Raw genomic sequence first — 21456 nt, 5'->3', positions numbered from 1 at the left:
CTGGAGACTATCAGGATATTTCAGCTATGTCTTTTAAAAGCACAATAGCCCTTACTCTGACATTCATGTACAAGCAGGGAAAATTCTAGCCAATTCATTTTGTAAATCACATGGCCAACAAGTGCCTTTGCAGAGTCTCCCTCCCCAACAGGTTTGCCATTGGATCTAGGCATCAGAGACTTGAGTAATGGCATGTTTAGTTTTCAACAAATTTCTGTAAGAGGGTCATAAGGAGGAGCTAAACTGGCATCCAATGGAGAGGGAAGGAGAAAGACGAGGAGGATAGACAGAGGTGGTCATATGTACAGATCCAGTTCCATTTTGTCTGCACTTACTCCATTTGCCTTGCTAAGAGCCTGGAAGTATATGCTGTAGCTTTTCAGGGGAGAAAGTGGAGCATTCCAGTAGCCATTGTAGGTTTTGTTGTCACCCACTGTGAATGGCTGTGTGACGGGCAGGTTGATGGGTTTCAGCTCAGCTGCAAAGTAGTGTGGGGAGTCCAGACTTGAAGCGTTCTTGTAGCTCACTGGGACAGAGAAGCATTCAATGATGTCCGCAGCTCTCCGTGCTTTCTGCAGCTTCTCCTCCTTGACAACAAGTTGATAGACACTAGGAAGGAGACAGAAAGGTAAGATTAGAGCCCAAAGAGTCTTAAATGTCAAGAATGTTTCCAACAATAAAAGGAAAAGAGTAAAGCAAAATAAGAAATACAGAGCGAGGGCATCACAGCAAACAGTTGTTGACACACCGGTAACAGTGTCAGTGGTCACTGAAAGTTACTATGTGGGGAAGATGATGATCAATTCCTCTATTGATTTGGTTGAGTTAAGATACACCTTGGTGAAACTCAGAATAGATTTCAACTGTGTCACTCTTTGGGAGTAACTAATCCAGTCTGTAATGAATTTTTAATGTACTGAGTATTAGAAAGCAAATGCTTTCTTCTTCAGCCACCAAGTTGAAACATGAACTGATTGCTTGGCCCACACGGTGACTGCAGTAGAGGAGAGCATTAGCAGGTGGCAACAGTGTCAGATCCCTTTCGAAACTGTTTCAGGGCACAAGAACCAGTTTACATCAAAAAGATTCTCACATCTTCTAAGAACATAACTTTTTGTGGCGCTCCCTCACATCTCTTTTTGGGATCTATCCTGGGATGTAGGGTTCTCTAGCATTAATTCCTGATGGCAAGTCTCCTGCCTTCTGTGACCAAAAGGCTGGCGCATATTCGGAGCAGGTGGCTTTATAGCTCTCCCAATTCACTTTTGTTTCAGGAAACAACAACGACTCTTCATATTCTTTCCAACTCTATGAAACGTTAATCCTTTTCGATTCCTGCTAAGCTTTTGGCCTCCATGATATGTAATAGCAACCTTGTTATTTCTAGCTTACTACTTCAGGCTCAAAGAGGTTGCAAGGCATTCAAATGCACTCAGCTTGCTTTTTTTTCCCTCATGCAGTTAACAAAGCCCTTAAGTTCAATGCTGCTACAGCTGAGGCAGGTTTACTGTCTGCTTAACACCACTCACCCATTTGACAAAGAAAGATACTGCTGCAGTCATTTTACTTTTTGTCAGGATATTCACACATGCTGCCCTCCCCTGTCTGTGTGAGACTGCTCCTTTGTTTAGTTAGACAGGGGAGATCGATTAAAAGATTGGAAACAGCCAGCAGTGTATCCTTCTCCTGGCTTTCACAGGCTCATTGTTGCAGAAAGATTGGTCTGAAAAATTTCCGGCATAGCAATAGCTCATCAATGCTTCTGTGGGAAGTTCTGGCACCTTCAACAAGCAGGAGCGAAACAAAACCTAGCTCCTGCTCTTGAATTGACTGTTACTCCAGGTCTGTGGGTACCTGGCTCCCTGTTAACAATGAGGCGGTCAGTAAATCACTTGGAAATCATTGAGCTCCCACTGCTAGACACAAAACCTGCTAATCTTTACAAGTACAACCAATTTATGAATTACTCGGTACTGAAGTTGTCCTTATGCAGGCTGCTACTAGCATTTGCTAATGCAGCAGGAGCACCCATCAGATAGACGGACTGCAGCCTTTAATGATGTCCCATGAGCATTTCGGAAAACTTTCCTCAACCCTACAGTTCATTGGAGGCTTTAATAAAATATTTTAGATCTTCTCAGGTATTTATTTTATGATTTTTAAAAATATAAATGGGTTTCATAGCAACACCTTAAATATTGTGGATGTAGTGGGAGCTGTAAGCAAAAGCCTGTTTAGCCTAAATGCTCTCCTCAGCTTAGCAATAGAAACTTCTAGCTTACCATTTTGGACACTGTTTACTAACAGACTGTCTGCAGAGTCTTATTCTGATCCTTCTCTCTGGCAATAATAATCTACAGTTGTTTTGTTTGTTAGCCATGTGCAGAATTGTAGCTGACTTTTTATGGGCAATTGCCGCTTGCCTTCTAACCTAAAAATGCTTTGTTTCTATTTTATCCAATTCCAAATACTTGTATTTTGTGGTTATAGAAAGTGTTTTATTTATTTATACACACAAATATATACCTACAAATAAATACTAATCTCCTTTCAGCCCACACAAAGGCCAAGAGTTCCCTCTCTCTATCTCCCATGCCCTACAGTGTCCAAAGGGTGACACTCATTCTCTTGGTTATCCCACTTGCAAGCCAGGATCCTATACACTTGTCTGTCTTTGGAGAAGTGGAAGCTCCCAGGGACATGAACTGCCAGATAACTGAGCAGTTTCCCAAATCATCAGAGAACTTATTTACCTTTGAAGACGTTATCAGTTTCTCCCTTGATGATTCTGACACGAACTCCACCAGCACAGGCACTATTTTTTTTATCATAAGTAAGAATTTTGAGACATATAGCACCTAATAAAAGATACTCTTTTGCCTGTATTCTTCCATATTTTTGTTTTCCTACTTAGCCGTTAACACACTTCTTCCTTTCCCCGGGAAAATTCACTCTTAACGACCTGAAATTTTACTTTTAACGTTTATCCTTTTAGAATAGATCGAGGCGTCTCTGGAAGCACAACAGTATGTTCACGAGCATTCAACTGAAATGTAATAGAGGTCCCATTTGTGTGCAAGTTAAAACCCTATTAATTTCCTGCTCAAACACTGCTTCCTTTTCTATGAAACAAGTATCCGAGCTAGTGCTGCTGTCATTGTTCCCTCTGTCTAAAAAACCTACTCTGGTGAAACTTAGGATGAGTGACTGACTGTTTTCTTGGCACTTTTTTCCTTTATGCCCCAGCTCACACCAACTGACACAGCACATTTATCTCTATGTGCTTTACCTGCTTGGCTTGGTGGCCGTCATCCCTCAGCCTCACTCTTTCCTCTGAGTCTCAGTTATTTGGTAGTGGTCAAGTGTCCACTCTCAAAGGAAGTAGTCAAGTGACAAAGAGCATGGCTGATTTCAAAGATCCGTCTGGACTGAAGGTTATCACTGAGAAATTGTTTCCTTATCAAATGATTACTCGCTTTCTGATATTTTGATCCCTGTATTTCGATCTGTTCAGACCCTCCAGAAGCACAGGATTCGCACTTCACCCCTAGCTAGTGCACACACTGGTACAGCCTCATTTTCTTTTTTCTTCTTTTCTGCCTTATCTTTGTTTTTCAAGTTATGCTCTTTTCCTGATGTTTTGGGTTTACCTAGGAGCAGAATCTTCCTGACTGCCTTTAGGGCATTTTCAAACACCAACCTCTCTGCATTAACCAGCGAAGTGCTGGCAAGGCGTATCAAGTGCTTCCACACCTGCACTACCATCAGCATTAAGATAATCTCATCACTGTTTGCCTTTTCATTGGACCAAAAAGCCAATGATTCCACGTCTGAAGGAAATTCCTGTGGGAATTCTGAGTAGCAAGCATGCAATTACCTACCTTAAAGTTTGGCCAAAGCATCTACATCACTACAACAATTCTCAAAAGAGTAAAAGTAATTCAACTTTGCTCAGAAGATGATAACTTTCAGCAATACATTATGACCCCCAAGGTAGCGGTCAGGCACTAACACAATACAAATTTGGTGAGTAGGATCTGCCCTTTTGGCCTGCAAAAGCACTTCAGCTGCAATCACATTTCTGTTTTGGTGCTGAGCAGGGTCACTGACAATGTTGTAATACACAGCAGTGTGATTACAACCAAGGGAAAGGAGTAGTTTTCCAAAAAGAAGCATTAGAGGGAAGGAAAAAGAAGTGGGCTACAGAAGTAAGGAGATACCAAACTATTCTAACAGTTCTTATTCTGGCTACCAGGTAGGCAGTAACATGGATCTCCTGGGGCTCTCCCCATCTGATTTCCAAGCTACTGCTTCCAGCCAGTATCAGCTAACACTGCTTTCATAGCAGGAATCAATACATCAGCAGCAAATGCCCAGCTGGATAAAAGAAAGTTTCAGTGTCATGCATTGAAATTATATTGAGAGACAACAAAAGCAGTGCATTAAAACTCTCAACACTGCATAACAACTTCAGTACCCATAAACTGAAAAAGATACAGTAAAACTAACTACCACGTGTCAATTTTTAATATTCAGCCACGTTTGCAAACACTGCAACCAAATCCACACATGTGCACCCTGCAAGGCAAGAGAAGCAGGGCTCTTGCATTTTTAGTGCTAAGCTACTCCACCCCACCTCATCGCAGCCAAGTAACACTGCTGTCCCAAAAGACGACAGGGAAGGACTGGTTTCCAAACATCCATAAGCTCTGCTCTCCAGAGAGCTCTCTAGGGATTCTCAAATCTGGGCCACCCACCAAATACCTGGCTTCCTAGAAGGCTGAGGAGCTGACTGCCCTGCTGTGCCGCTGCACAATCTTATCAGAAAAGGAGGCCAAAACTGGGTTCCTTGATAAATTTCACAGGTCTTAGACAAGATAAAACCACATTACTTTCATAGAAGCTTTTTAAAGTTTTTGACAGCTCCATTCTAAATCACTGATACAAGCACCAGTCACAATGGTCGCCACAGCACAAATGTTGTCTGCAGAGGAAGAAAATGTGCTTTTATCATCATCTACACGGTAACCTTTTAAATGACGAGTGTGGAAGCACAAGTGCAGACAATCAACATTCCACAGCCCGTTTCTGTGCATCTGAGAGCTCTCTGAGCACTGTTAGATTTCTCCTTCCCCTGCTCTCCAGCTCTTTTTCTGCTGCTTGCAGCACAACTTGAGGATGGACCGAGGAAGTGCTTGTCCACAAATCCAGCCATGCATTTAGACCACATTCAAGTTCTGGATGTAGGATGTGCATGAATGTGGAGGGGAAAAGTTGAGTTGGAACCTTTCATAAAGCATTCAACACCTGGTCAGTGCACTTTGGTATCCTGACATAGTACTTACCAACAAGGTGAAATCTTCACTATACCCCTGATAATGGTAGGGTATGACAAGGAACACAATTTCTTTGTAACCTTACAGTGACGCCCTCACCTGACTTATTAAAGCTTAAAAGAAACAATGCTTCTGCAGCTTAGTACTCCCTCTGGACCAATATTGGTACTACATTTTCTTAAGCATATCACGTAAAGAATTAATATATTTTAATTTAATTTTAATATTTAACATATATTATCAGCCATATATTATTTCTAATAATATTGTCTCCTGGGGAACAAAAATAAGTGGTAATTAGTACGGCCTGATCTTGCAGTTTACTGTTCAGCAGATTAGTGTGAGCAGGTTTTGCAGTTCACCCCACGGAGAACAGGAACTTCTCATTTCTAGCTCAAATGAACACATTACTTTCAGAATAACTGTTTGATAGGTTACAGGAAATAAGATATTAACAAAGGGTAGAGGTTTCCTTATTAATAGTTATTTTAATTCAAAGAATGAAGGACAAAAAGGGCAAATGAAGTAAGGATGGAAAAGACTTGCATCTTCTAATAGCTGTGTCATCTCAGACTGAAGGCATGGGGTGGGGGAAGCAGCAGCCGACACGGAGCTGGACATTGAATTTCCATTATTGTGCCTATTGTGTGGAATTAACAAATTCAGCACTTCTGAAAAGGCTATCCAAAACCATGAAAATCAAACCCAAATACTATCTGACCAATCCACGAGAGTTAATGCTGCACAGAGGTGAATAAAAGGCATCGGCTGCATACAAAGAGGGTCAAAGGTACATTAACTACAGGGGCCAACAACCAGATCAGCTTCTTTTCTCTTATTTACAATGCAAATGTTTTTAAGAAGATGCTCTTAAGACCACGAGAACACTGGTTCATAACCTTGGCAAGACATCACACAGAGACCTCAAATACCGGGTGCTGATTTCCTACTGAAGAGCTCTGCAACAAACTACAGAGATCAGGTGTAACTTCAGTCATCAAACACCAGGTCTGCCCACTGGAAACGTTCACCAGAAATATACCCTCAGAGCAGTTTCCCTGGATGTTATTTAAACATGGCAGTCCTGATACAGCCAGTCCTTTTACTTTTTTTTTTTTTTCAGAACCCATTTTTTATGTTAACAGTTAAGTTGCAGAATCCAGGCTACAGATACTTAACATGAGCTTTTCTATCATCTGGTTTTCCATTTAACTTATGACCCCATTAAAGTTGGTTGAGCCAATGTAAATATATTTGTATATAACCATGAAGGTTCATCGCCTTTATTCTGACAGCATGGAGCCATCTCCTAGGACGCTGGAACGGGAGAGGGTTTGGTGTGTTGCCTGACACCCACATTTAGGATTCAGATTAGCTACTGAATGTGCATATGCTCGTTTACAGCCGAGTTGATTTCAGTGATGCAAACTGAGAGAGAAGAGTAGAATCAACATCTTTATTTTCTCTTTCTTAAAGGTATTTAAATAAAACCCTTATTCTGCCACATAGACAGAGATAAAATAATGGGAAATTAGAGGAAATATAATAGGGATGGAAGCTAGAAATATCCTACAAAAATCTATCAGTACTCCACAGAGCTTACTCTAAAGAAGTTGTGAAATTAAACAGTAAATGAGATCCTTCTTACAACATGCCTCCAGCCCATGCATAGAAGGCATTTTGTAAAAAACATAACATAAATTCTACCAAAATTTACAAGAACTAAATGGATAACTGCCGTAAAGCCTGATGCTGAGACTCGCTGTTCTGTGCATCCCCCGCACCTACGGCACCACTTTCCTTTGGCTATAATGGTGAATATTTCCTCACCAGGCTCCTCCTGCAATCCTGTTATCAAGCATTCAGGCATTCAGAATCGACTCTGCAGACAGTTTCCAAATTCATAAAGTTTTCTGGGTTCAAACAGGTGGTAATATATTCCTGAGAATTGAGTTACCTACTTCACATGTTCTAAAATGTCACCCTTAATATCTTCAATAGCACCTTTAATCAGAAGCTCTGAAACTAATCTACAAAACGTAATGAACCGAGTTTCATAGCCACCTAGGATGAACACACAGGACCCAGTGCACTGTTCTGCAATTTTCTGTCTATTTAAGAACTGATTCGAAACCCATTAAAATCAATTAAAGATTGCTACTATTCCCATTACGCTTTGGAACAGCTCCATGCAGGACACAATATGCTGAGGTTAAGGTTAGCTTTCAATAAACATTTTATGCAGAAAATAGGAAAAAAAAAGAGACTGTTCTACGATGTCATCTTCTGGAATACACTTGGCTATTTCAAAGATTCAAAAATTATCCCATTATGAATATTGGGCTGCACTGTCATCAATCAGCTTGTTCGCATCTGCAAAGCATTCACAAAAATAAAGCTTATAATAGTGATGCTACTTGAGGAAATAGTCTCTCATATTGCCAAGTTATTCACACTAGATCCTTCATTTTGAAGTTATTTTTGTGTGTTCTTTTAACATTCATTTAAATTAAACAACTCTTCTACTACATTCACTGAAGTTGAAGAATACCAACAAAATACCCAGATTCTGCCAAATTTGTAAAAATGGCATAGAAAGAAGAGATGGTAATTACTGCCATTGCTATGAAAAAATCCTGCTGAGATAGAGCCAATAAAAATGTAATCCATTTAATCAAGAAGGCTGGTAAAAGTGTCTCTTTACATTTTCTTCTACTCTCATATTCAGTTCAGTAGTCTAGATTTACTACCAAGGCACGCTGTACACTGAAATTCATGAGACAAAGGGTAGCAATTTCACACTTGGATAATACTACTTGGAGTCAGAGTTTTCACATGGGCATTCTTTTATCGCTAAAATTTCAAGCTTTGTTAAATTTCTATAGTGATTGAAATGGGCTCTAGAAAGGGTAAGAAAGTTTAAAGACCGCATGCTCCCTCTACAGAGGAGAGATATGGTCCCTCATTCTCCCCAAGCAGTACCAGTGACTGTGATGAGCTACCTGTGGGACAGGCTGTGGTATTCATTTAACGAACTGTGCACTGTGCCAAGCTTATAGGAAAAAAAAAAAAGCAAAGCCAAACAAAATATTTATATATATGCAGAAAAGCATCCTGCCAGCATCACTGTATCAAACACTATCTTTGGCCAGAATACTTTGAAATTTCATAGAACCAGAGAATCATAGAACGTATTGGGTTGGAAGGGACCTCTAAAGGTCATCTAGTCCAACTCCCCTACAATAAGCAGGGACCTCTCTAGGTCAGGTTGCTCAGAGCCCCATCAAGCCTGACCTTGACGTTTCTTCGCAGTCATACCGCAGCATCACATAAACTTTCCACAACTAACTAAAAAATGAAAAATCCATTAGGAAGTAGTGGTGGGTGTGTGGTGTTTTTGTTGGTGGTGGTTGGGTTTGGGGGTTCTTTGGTAAAAAGAAAGTGAAAACGTAATGTCAAATGTAATGTCACGTGGCCTCAGACTCTGGGTGGGTAGACTTTTATCCTGACAGACCTCTGAGGTACAACAGATAATTACCCCACCGTTGCAGGTGTATAAACAGTGGCATGGACAAAGTGCAATGGGTGACTTGCCCAGTATGACAATGTATCAGTTGTATGTACGCAAATCCCCACATTCTTGTCCAATATTCCTACTTCCACCCACAGGCCAATATGTCCTGTCTAACAGAGTCTGGAGTTTCCAGCCTGAACACATGCTACTCCTACAAAGTCTTTCAAAAAGGCAAAATAAATTTAAAAAAAAAAAAAAGCTACTTTTGGGCATCTCTTATGATGCAACCTGCAGACAGAAGAGCAGACAGTGTTGGGCAAGAGCGGTGTTCTGGAGACTGCCTCTCTCTTAAAACTGCACCTCATGAAAGACACAGCAGATTGTCAAACCTCCCCGCATGCCAGTAACAACATTGTGCCACTAAGCAGGTACAATGACGGTTGTGTGCACGTGTGTGCATCTGAACACCCGTGGGAGCGCACTGAGGTGTGTATCTATACAGAAATGCGTATATTAAAATCAGTGCTTCCAACCTCCTCATGGTCCACTCACCATTACTCTTCTATGAGCAACTAATGACCGTATCTTTGCAAGCAAGAACAGTCACTGAAAGAAATCTAAAAATACAAATATTCCCATACAGTTCTGAGCAAGTCTAATCATCGCTGCAGTGCCTGTGAACAGCAAACAGAAATGTGGTAACATGAACAAAACTAAGCACTTGTCAAAAAGACAACTGTATTACCAGGATTTACTGACCAAAAAAAGAAGGACTTGTGTGCTTAAAAGCCCATTTTTCCCAGCTGTATAATTTGGTCTAATAAAAAATGCTATCCATACTCACAAAACTACCTCCTTTCCATCCCCAGACCACCAGAACACTGCCACTGCATCTAGTTATTTGTGTTACATATGCATCATTCTTTTAAATGCTTTAAATTATCTCAGTTTAATCTTCTTGGAAATAAACCCTTTTTTTTTTTTTAAAAAAAAAAAAAAAAAAAAGAAAACAAACAAACAAAAAGAACCAGAGGGCATTTCAAAGCTCTGTGTTCCATTATCTCAACCATCTCCATAAGCCTGACCTGGCTTGCAACACAGATTAGACATAATAGCTGCTGTTCCCCAGCGGAACAGGCCCAGTCCCTATCTCTCCAGTTCAATGTTATTTTGTGCTGGCAGATTAAAGATAATGAGTGCAGACAGACACAGCTTTCACTGCAACAGGAGCTAATGTGAGTGGCTTTGGAGGTGTTTTTTCCCTCCTGAGCCACCTGCCATCTGTTTGATCTACAAAAAAAACCAACCCCTTTTTGTTAATGTCGCTCAGCATTAAACAGGCATCGCTGACTGAGGTCTTGTTGTCATCCTCAGTGATCGCTGGTTCAGGACCAGAAGGAAGCTTCAAGAGCAAGAAGAGCCAAAGTGGTTCTTGAACAAGCTGGCAGGACAAGGAGACTATGGCACACCCTTACTGGGACGGTCCAGTACCTTCTGCCACGTCCTTCATGAAAGCAGTGGCTTGGACACATTTGCATATATTCTCAGTCAGAATTAATGTGGGTATTTCCAAAGGCTTCCATGAAATTAGGTCCATTTGGATGCAGAAATAATCTGGTTTGGACTTCAAAGCTTTCTCTCCCTTTTCCACAACCATTGCTACCAGACTGAGGAGGGAAAACCTGCACTTAAGAATGTGATGTCTTTTGTAAGGGAGGAAAATATTTTTGTTGGTTTTGTGTGTGTTTGGTTTTTTTTTTAAACTAAAAGGCTAAGCAAAACGCAAGACAAAGCAGGGAACCTGCTCTGTTTCTAACCTCAGGAGAAACTTCATTACTAGATAAGGCCCATATGGTCAGGTAATAGTCTACTCACAGTTATATCATCAATGGACAACAGAAAAGATGAGCTCTTCTGGGTAAGGTAATATAGATTTTCAGCACCTGAAGCTGTAGGAGTATCAGCCAGATTCTTTCCACCTTTTCTGGACACTTCGTGTTTTTCAGAAAGTGTAAAGTGATCATGCTTCTGACACCAGGGAGGAGTCTTAAATGGTACCTTCACTACATCTCCTGCCCCAGAACAACGGAAAAATGAGGATGGAGAAAGGAGAGAATGAAAGTCCCAAGGCAAGGTCTTCTCTGCATGAATTCGCAGCCAGTCCATCATCACCTGTAAACAGCTCTTACCTCCACCATAGTGAGCATGGGGCAGACTTAAACATTAGGAGGTTGTATCTGATAATCCTCACCAACTCCTGTCAAAGCTAAGTGTATTTTTGATACAAGAGAAAACATTGAATACAGGGTGTATCCTTTGGCAGAAAAAACCCTCCACCCGCATCAACATCAGTGTCTGCAGTTACTCAGGGATCTGTGAAGGTGGGCGACAAGGGAAAGTCAGCGTTGCCTCCTCTTCGGTTTTGCCACTTGACCTTTCCACTAGAAATACTGCACGCGCTGCCTCTCTCCTCGCCTTCCTCTTTTGCACCATGACTACTTTTAATTAAACCAGTCCTATTTCCCCTTCCTTCTGCACAGTAAGCAAAACCCTCACAATCTCCTAGCTCTGCCTTTTGCTTTGGAAAAGCGCTGTGCAAGGAGAACTGAAATTATCGAGAGGCAGAATAACATCATGGCTGCAGAGGTTTATTCTTCTGAATTGTCTGGCTGCATTTATGATAATCCCTTCATTCCATCTGCAGCCCACGCACTCGTGCAGCAACCACCTTTTCTAGTTCCAAGAAATTATGCATTCATTATGGAGGAAATTAACACCTCAAAGCAAACTATAATTAGGAATTCTTCAATTCGGTTTATGCTTTTTCAATTACGCCCTCTGTAATTTTAATCACGGGAGCATTAACATGTTTCCGGAATTTATATACCTGTAGTATAATTAAATCCTGAAATGCCTTAGTCTGCAACAGCAAAGCAGAGCTTACTCATCTTCCCTTTTATTGCATTTTTGTGTTATAGACGCATTGAGGGCACCTGGTAGCATAAACATTGCCTGCCACATGCAACGAAAAAGAGCCCACTTGCCCTCTGAACTCATCATCCTCACTCCTGGTAGAGGGACTGCTGCCTGAATAAAGCTTCTGCACCGCTTCTGAGGGGTGGACATTTGCCAGGGCCTTGTGCCCAGACTCATCCCGTCTCATTTCAAGTACCTTAAGGAGCTGCTTCAATTAGGTAAATCACCCTCTGCGGTCCGCAAAAAGAGCCAAGCTCCTTCCTGGGGGCTGCTCCGACCCTGAGTAGCTGTGGTCAGGCTCAGTTCATCCCATTGAAGGGTCTGATCCAAGGGCCCTCAGAGGCAAAACGAGGCTTGGCAGTATGCCTCCATAAATTCAGAGTTCCTAATTTTTAAAGTCTTTTATGTGGTTTGCTATTATCCTTTTATTCTGTGATAACAAGGAAGGGGCATATTGGCTCTGGGAGCTGCGAAGCAAAGAAATATCTTGGAAAAAGAAACCTTCAAACTGGCAAACGTGTATTTTCTCTTGTTCCCTCATCTCACTGGCTGACAGTTTGATGTGGGAAAATGGCCATCAATTTGTGATTCTCAGCTTAAAGTTCAGACTTCATTAACCTTTTGATTGCTGGAATTTAATCTGACAGTTTATGTGGTCAGCATAAAAGATTTATGCATAAACATTAATTCCCCAACTCTCAGTAACCGTAGGCCTTCATAAAACTAAAAACCATTAGCAAAAGCTTTACTGTAGAGCTAATAAGATGCTGCTTGACACAAAAGAATTGGCTCTATGTAATTTGATTGTTAAAATATAATCATTAAAATATATGCAAATTTTATGTGTTTCCTCTCCCATTTCTGTCTACTGCCAAAGCTCTGTGTGGAGCAGTCAGTAAGACATAGCCGGTCATCCAGGCTCAGAGAATGGCTGTTTCTGACAGCTGATAAATGGGCAAACAAGGTTTTATGACTTTTTAAGGGACAGTATTCTGAGATGAACAGTATGCTGATCCAGTAAGAAAATGCATTTCCTGTACCAGATGAGACAATGGACCCAAAATGCCCTTATTCTTGCTTTTTAGGGCCAACACCTGACTCTTCAGGTGGAATCAAAAAACCCCTTGAAAAACCCATTCAACTAACTATGCCACGCTTCATGAAAGTCTAAATATTCCTTCCTGATACTCATCGTTGTCACTTTGCACCCTGATGCATCCCTATACCTTCATTATGCTTCTCTCCCGATACAGTAGGCAAAGCATTTCCAAGATCCAGAGTAACTTCAAGTACCACTGATGTCATCATGTATGATCCAAACCCACCATTCCACAACTCCAGATGAAATGGAAGTGTGTGCTCAGGCTTGCAGTGCTCTGGTCAGCTCACCAGGGTTTGGACACACTGACGAGGTCAAGCCTGCCCACGCTTACTGTGCAACTCCATTCTGCTCCTTTTTGTTATAATAAACATCATGCTGATATATGCAGCTGCCATTATTTCATGCTTTTCACCCAAATTCTCATTTTCATTCTCTCACATTTACACAGTTTAAGAAAAAGCAGATCTGGTTTATCTTTAAGAGGAAAGAAACTCGCTCATTTACCTTCAAACTCTTGCCTAAATTAAAGGTAGAATGCCATGCAGGAGAAACCCAGCTTGAAAGATTTCAGAACAATATCCCTGAGGTATAGTATAGGAGATGTTAATTAATACAGATAATTAGGCTTATAATACCAGAAGCCTAGATTGATAATCTCTTTCCTCATTAGACACTACAGAATTAAAAGATCTAATGTGATGACTGTTTGCCCTGTATTCAATCAACCAAGTCACGTGATGCATACTTTTGAATACGGGTTTAGAAAAAGCAGGCCAGGAGTTTTATTTTCCAGGTATTTGCAACGTGCCTATCAGGGAAACTGAACTTTCAGAATTACCAAGGGCATGATCATTTGTTACGCTCCCCATAGCTTTCAACACCAAAACCTTTTTTATTGTTTCGTTGATCCTGGGCTCTGGTCTTTATTTTCAAACACAAGGTACGCTGCGTGGGAGGTTTAAGAACAAGAAATTGCCACCCTTTCTTGGCATTAATGAATTAATTATCAACATAAATGCCTGAGGCAAGCTCACGCAATGCCACTAAGAAGTTGCAAAGCAGCGAGCTGAACAGCATTGCTCCCTGTATAGCTATGGAGATCTAGACACCAAACCCACCATCTGTAAAGCAAAACAAAAACCCCAGCAAATTTTGCAAGTTTATAGCTTCTTGTCTCCTTCCTCCTCCACCACAGAATCAAGGTCACCAGGCTTGCAAACCACCCCTTCATACGGGTGGAAAGAACTACTGTGCATTAAAAACAAAACCAAGCTAAGAATGCTAGTGATAGAGTCAGAGGAGAGGTACGCTCAGGATGAACAGATGACGCCTGAAATCACAAAAAAAAAAAAAAGAAAGAATTATCCGGAGATTAAAGTCATAGCCTGTGGCTCCCGAGATTCTCAATTTTTACTTTGTCGCAGACTGAAATGGAAGGCAAGTTTTATCTAGTAGTCTAAGTCTCAGTTCTCCAACATAAAATGGATGCAATACCACGCCCCTTCATCACGGGAAATGTTCATTTGCTACTATAATGTAGGAATATATAAGTACACAGATACATCATATGGGATTGTTTGCTTGGAGAATACCTTGAGTATAAAACCAGAAAAAAGCCACTGTTAAATAACACTACAGGTGTTTTCTCTTAATTTGTTTAGCATCACGTAGACTGAAAATATTCCCTTTATTTGATGCTTGGGAGACCAAGGATCAGATGATAATACCCAAAAGTAACATGGGGCTTGGTCCATATAAATTAGTTTCTCCTACTGGCTAGCTGTTGATATGAAAATATTTGTTTCACTTTTGCTCAGTACTTCCAAATACATTTAAAATATGTAAACCCCTGTTTTCCTATTTAGATTTACTTATTTCCTTTAAGATGTACATTAATAAACTAACCCATCCTTCCTCACCAAAATGATTACAAGTATCTGACCATTGCACGCATACAAAATAAATGATTCTTACCTGAATACATTTCTCCAGCATCACTTCCATGCACTACTTACACTACACATACATTTAAATAAATAAAATATATATATATATGCATAAAGGTGAGTGCAAAGATTGAATAACTTTGTTCTAATCATACTGTTCTTTAGCACAGTACAGGGGTCAGGTGCCCAAGGACCATCCTGTACCTGCGTGGTGGCAGACACACAGAAGAACATCACGGATTATTTACTGATACACCTCAGAGAACTGCAGGAAACAAGAAAGTTCTCCATTTTCTGAACACACCGCCCCCCCAAAATAACTGCAGACTCTTCTCTAACGCCCTTCTACGGTGTCCTAGAGCTCCAATACGCAGAGCAGCATATCGACAAGGCAGTCACATCTAAGGGGAGCATTTATTTAAACTCCGAAATCCTCAAAACTAATAGATGCTCCGGAAATTTGATTTTCTCCACAATAGTCGTATAGGTAGACTGATGGAACCAATTGCATGTTAATAAACCAGATGGACTTTCAAATATCCAACACACAAAAAACAGCCCAGTGGACATGTCAGGTAGATAAAATCCCTCACAGTGGTATTTTCAAGCAGTGGATGGGATATAAATTCTCAAATAGAGGTCTAAAGATGTCATATGTGAATAATCTATGAAGGACTGACTCAGACCTCCTGACAATAACAGATTCAAAGGCAGAATTATCCTCAAAATCACATTGGAGATTTTCAGGAAAGAGTTGAGGAGTAAAGATTGAGAACACTTGCATTCTTCTTTCCTCTTCTGAATCTATTATAGATGAATGTCAGTCTTCGGCAAATCAATCATAGCACCATTCACAGGTTTTAGATTGATATAGGAACACCTAAAAGTTATTTTAAAAGGGCAACGTGGAGTCAAGCTCTGCAGGTTATACCATGGAAAATAAAGGCAAGAATGAAATGCCTACACCACAAGGGAGAATATTTATGCTTGCTGAGGCTTCATCTTTTTTTTTGGTAACAGGACAAAATAGATCAAAGAATATCTAAGTTTATATTATTCCTATTAGTTCATATGAAAGTATCTTCACGGTTATCTATAGATCATTAACAAAGTGAGTTCACGATCATTAGTTTTACAAACAACCTCATCTAAGGTTTTTTTTTTGTTTTACATCAACCTCATCGTGAGCACCGGGGAACGTCAGAAATGTCTTAATGTTGAAAGTGACTTTGGATTCAGCGTACCTGCATTCCAGATGAATGGAAATACAATGAATCTTATTTTCAATATTCTACAGTATTAGTCTAAAAATGATCTGGCAGAACACACTCCATCTGTATGCTGCTCTGACGACCGCAGCATGAAATGCCACAAGACGAAGTCACATAACTACCTTAGGTATAGATACCACTTGACAGTCACACCCCCGCCACGTACTCCAACTCATCAGCCCCAGCACATAAGAGGAAATATTAAGTATAATTACTGTTATAGTAATTTCTTTTCATCTTCGCGGTTTGGGAGGACTATAATAAAAACCCAGAGCACTGCAGAGCAGAAACTGTCAGGTTGATGAGACAAGGGGTCGACCTATTCCTGCACAGTGAAAGACCTGAATATCAGAGGTTTTATAAGAAGGTGTGAGGAAAATCTATTTCAGACTGCTTTCAAGTACCTTTTCAGACCCATCTCAGGCAGGCTGGGATATGAAAGGCCAGCATGCAAAAGGGAAGGGATCTAGGAAAGCATGGTCATGTCTACAAGGGAGGCCAGGAGAACAGGCATCCTACCAGCATGCTGCATCATGCGGGTCCCCTCCAGTGACCTCTGTACCACCTCGCTGCTGCGCCCCAAGATTTCTCAGGCATTTCTCTCGAATCTGAGTTTGCATTAATGCCTTCAGTAACTGAACAGAGGATGGCATCAGACTGACAGGGGCTATAAGTCATTTAAGTTTGTACCAGAATTTTAAAGCATTTTGAAAATATTTTTTATCATATTTAATAGAGATGAATGGAAAATACTGTACTTGTGAAGGAGAAATGAAACCCACAAAAGCAAAAGGCGGAACAACTAACCAGACAACAACAAAGATAATCTATGGATCTCAGCTTGAATTAAAAAAAAACCCAAAACAACACTGAGGAGGAAGAGGAGGAAAATACACCTCATTCTTGTGTGTTAAGAGTGTCACAAACAGTTCACAGTATGTTGTTGTTCTAATCTGGTGAGTGCTGTTGAGGCTTCTGAGGGAATGCTACCTGCTTTTGGATATGGCATTTTGAGAGAATTTAAACAAATTGGAGAATGTGCAAAATAGAGCGAAAGAAAAGGGAAGAGGCTGGGAAAATCTAAGGTTGAAATAACTGGATTTGTTGAGGTTAGACTAAGAACAGACTAGATGGATATACAGAGAAAGGTATTCACTCATTCTGAGGCTGTCATAGTTAACAAAAAGCTAAAATTCTCCCCAGGATCTCCTCCCTCTCATCCCTGTCCATTCTGGTCTTCACATACACATCTAAGTCAATGAAATGGGCTCATAATGGGAAGTATTTACATGCTCACTTAGATGTGGCATGTAAATATTGCACTCTCTGCAAATGTGCCTATAATAGACTACAATGCAATTAAAGAAACCAGAGCGAAAATTTATAAATATCTCTACCAAGTATTTTAGAACAGACGCATTCGCTGGAAAAGGCATTATTCACTGAATGCTGTTAAAGTATAGTAAATTGACTTCACGAAAAAATCACAAGACTTTTCAATAAAAAGACAAAATAGCAACACTTTTAAGATAGCAGGTGGTAAAACGAGATACAGGAATGTTCCCCCATATAAAGAAATAAAACAAAACTGAGCTGTGTGATTTTACTGCTCTTTTCCAGCAGGGAAACATCCCTAAAGGACTCAGAAAATAGGCTTCTAAATTCGCTCATATGGAGTACCAGAGATTGAAAGGGAAACTTTAAATTACATTACTCAGAAAAACTAGAAAGGGGATGGTGTTTTCAGGAGCAGAGTTTTTGCGTGAGAATATCAATACAACTTGGGGGCAAGCCGTGACATGGGTTGGACACCACGTGACTTGGGGTGGACCAAATGATACGGGATGTTTAATTAAATCTGAGCAATTTGCTCCTGAATACTTAGTGGGACATCCTTCAAAAACACTAAGAACCTGTCAGCAGGGCGTAGAAACTCAAGTCACTTTGAAAGAAGGGCTATGGATTTTTAAAATACCACTCACCGGAAAAATGTCAAAACTCTCTTGTGAAAACTGGAGGTAAAAGCCTGAAGAGCCTACGGGGAGGTAACGCCTGCTGGATACCTCTGCAAAGCAGTATCCACTATTTTTATCATAAATGATTCTAATTCCTGCTCTCAGCTGAGGAGACTGGCAGGATGAACAACCAACTGGCACTTCTGCCAGCAACAGATAAGGCAGTGCCAGCGCAGACGGGAAGTTTATTCATCCGTGTTGGTGCCTTTCACTATATACAAATTCACATTAATGGAAGAGAACAATGAAGTACAGACCTCTCTAAGTTGTGTTTCCACAGTCAGGGAGCGATCTGCAGCGGTCTGTCCCATTTCAGCATCTCGTCATTAAGAACAGGACCCAGCTCAGGGACAGTCAGAAATGTTTGCTGCAAGGTCCTTGCTCTATTCCGTGGGTGCCTGTGCAGCTCCCTGCCCCCAAATCCTCTGCTCTGCCAGTGGAAACTGCTTGTCCACATCTGGCCAAGCCTCACTAAACCAGAGTTCATCTTTTCTGGACCAGATTACTACGTCATTCCACAACCAGCCCAGGCGCAACAGCTGGATTAGAACATGAAGATGTGAGGTTAGAGCCACAATCTGAACAAATGCATCCACAAGCATTAATAGGGCATTCATGGGGTAGTTACAAAAAGGCCTGGTCCGTCATGGAAGAGAGAGCAGGAGATGGAGGCCTGAAGCCTTCTCCACCTTCGCACAGTGATGCTCAATTCACAGCATCACAGTACCCAGCCGCACGTGCCGCTGTACTCCAGTGCTGCAAAGGCACTGAAGTGATGCTGAAAGAGCACCAACCCCATACCATGCTAGCAGTAATCCTCCCGGAGGTTAACAGCAGGAGGCAAGTAGGCTGAGGTGTTTATAAAAGGAGACTGTGAAAGGCAGCATCAACAGCAGAGCTGGCCTTTTAGTCAGCGTTCACTTTCAGCAGCTAGGTTATCAGATGAGAACGAGAGAGGCGTGAGCAAAGTGCAAAGAGAAGACGAAACACCTACCTGACAGGTGCTCCTCGGGACTGAGCGGGCTTCAGCATAACGGTGATGGTAGTGTCAGTCTCATTCAGGGGGGAGTCCGTGTCATATTCTGGCATCGACGGTGCTACAGCACAACAAAGAACAACACGTTAGTTATGTGCCAGTTACTGCCTTTGGTAGTGATGGCAACGCAATATTAACATTTCTTGGAGACCGTTTAACATTTCTCAAATGAAACATCAAAATACTTCCCAATGTTATGACCAAAATTGTCAAAACTGCTTAAATATTTGTATGCTCTTTTCCTACTAAAATTAAAGAGGAATTGGACACCCAGATCTTCAAGCTGGCTTTGAAAATACTGTCTTGAATTTTTACAGCTTAGTAATCCTTTGAGATGAGATCATTCCTCCAATTTTAAAGGCGAAGAAAGAAAACCACACAGGCGTTAAAAGATACCACTTAGGATGAGTGAATCAGTGGCAGAGCTAAGTCTAGCACTCAGGAAACCCAGCTCGTGTTCACTGTTCTGGTCACTGGATTAGACCTCCACGTCTTAGAAAGAGTTCTTAATACACAGACTTAGGCTGTGTCTCCCTGATTAGCTGGAGGGTGCGTTATGAAGCACGAAAGCATGGTGGAGCATGAATTAGCCAGGTTATGTGAGCACCCAAACCCACGGCATTTTACCCCAGTGCTTTAGTGATGTTGAACTAACAGGGAGCTGCACGGCGTGCTTTGGCAGTACCCCGCACAGCATCCCCATCGCTTTGCTGACATGTTCCCCAAATCAATATGGAAAACTACTGAGTATTTAGACTTAGCCAAAATCTAGTTTCTACTTCTGCTTTGTTATCTTCTATTTGGATCATTTCATGAAAGCAGGATAGGTTTCCTCAGGAAACACACTTTACTTATTATGTTACTTCTCTCTTCCCCAATACCAGACATCTCTTTGGGACATAATTTTTACTGTGCAAGAACTGAAGAGATCGTGAGATCAGAGCAGCATCAAATTTCTTCCAAAGACACAACTTTTGTTGAAATATCTTTTAAAGTATAAAGCAAACGGAAAAATTCACACAAATAGTTCATCTCACAAGGGCAAGCTGCATTGCGGGGGTCCCATATATAATCCTCCCATAGCAATTTTATCTGTAATCCTGTTTACAATCAGGATTTTTATCTAAATGCCTGAAAAGTGTCAAGAATGCTTGTTGCTAACATCGGCTCAGCTACCGACTTCCCTGTCAATAAGCTGGCAATGAGTTCAGAATGAATGCCAATTCCTTAATGAGGATTACTCTGAAAACAGTGCTCTGCATCAGGGGGAAGCAGTGAGAGTCATTTAAAGAAGACGCATGTCACCAGCCATCTTGTATACCAGAGAGCACTGCAGTTGCTGGAGATGCCACAGCGAAAATTGTTCAGCACCTGCTCTGGCCAGAGGGGATGGTGCTGCTGCACAACACAGCACTACAAAAAGGTTGCAAGGCCAGTTTGGACACCAGAAACAGGCTGGGCTCTGTTCCGCCTCCTTTGAAGCAGCTTCTTCTAGCCTAACTGCAGTGCTGCACTGGTGCCACTAAATTGTTTCTGATACGCTAGCTAGCTCAGGTGTCTCCTTCTGGTTCTGCATGAGACCTGTTTAATTATCTTCTGTGTAAAACAGTGCACCTGCCACAGAGAATTTACAAGCTTGCTTTCAGACACCATATAGTTAAGAAGTAAACGCAAGAAACATAAGTCTTGGCAGGACTAGCTAACAGTGTTCAGCATAATTCAGCGATCAGAGTCTGTATTATTCTGAAGTCACTGAAATAAGATATGGTAGTTTTCCTGTGTACTCAACACACTTGTGTTCTGTTAAACAATAAAACTACTCTAACAAAACTACAACTGCCAGTGATCTCTCTAAAATAGCAAGCACTGATCGACAATTTGATGCCTATTTTGCAAGACGCCAGTCCTGCCCAAAGAGAAGTTGTCAGGAATCCTGCCGTTTAATTGTGATTAAGACATAAACAAACTTGTACACCCATATAAACACATACACTCACACATTGCTACAGCATAGATGTCTTTTCATTTTAAAACACATATAGTCTTACAAGGACATTCCAGCCAACACAAAAATCCCTTCTCCCTACTGACCTTGGGACTGCCTCTTAGAGCAAGTTCAACAGTAAGGTCCAAACTACATGTATAGGACTGACCGTGCACTAAGATAATCTAATGTCAGCAGCTACCCGAATGCCTGCATGGAGTCAGTGCCTACCCATTGCAAACCAGATGTCTGGAAGACAGGGAAAAAAAAGATGAT

General features: G+C 41.1%; 1 protein-coding gene across 2 annotated transcripts in view; it reads right to left on the bottom strand.

The window, feature by feature from the left end:
• PTPRT (protein tyrosine phosphatase receptor type T) overlaps positions 1-21456 on the bottom strand; it is a 462769-nt gene that overhangs the window by 93282 nt on the left and 348031 nt on the right. For both annotated transcript variants that reach the window (XM_086474655.1, XM_086474654.1), the window contains exons 11-12: positions 19155-19257; positions 336-609 (exon numbers count right to left, since the gene is read on the bottom strand). In XM_086474655.1, the coding sequence (XP_086330781.1) occupies positions 336-609; positions 19155-19257 (377 nt within the window). The remainder of the gene's footprint in view (positions 1-335; positions 610-19154; positions 19258-21456) is intronic.

The sequence above is a fragment of the Leptosomus discolor genome, chromosome 17 (genome assembly GCF_034619465.1).
Source record: "Leptosomus discolor isolate bLepDis1 chromosome 17, bLepDis1.hap2, whole genome shotgun sequence".
Lineage (NCBI taxonomy): Eukaryota > Metazoa > Chordata > Aves > Leptosomiformes > Leptosomidae > Leptosomus > Leptosomus discolor.
The sequence above is the reverse complement of the archived record's forward strand: the minus strand, read 5'-3'. Positions and strand labels throughout refer to the sequence as shown.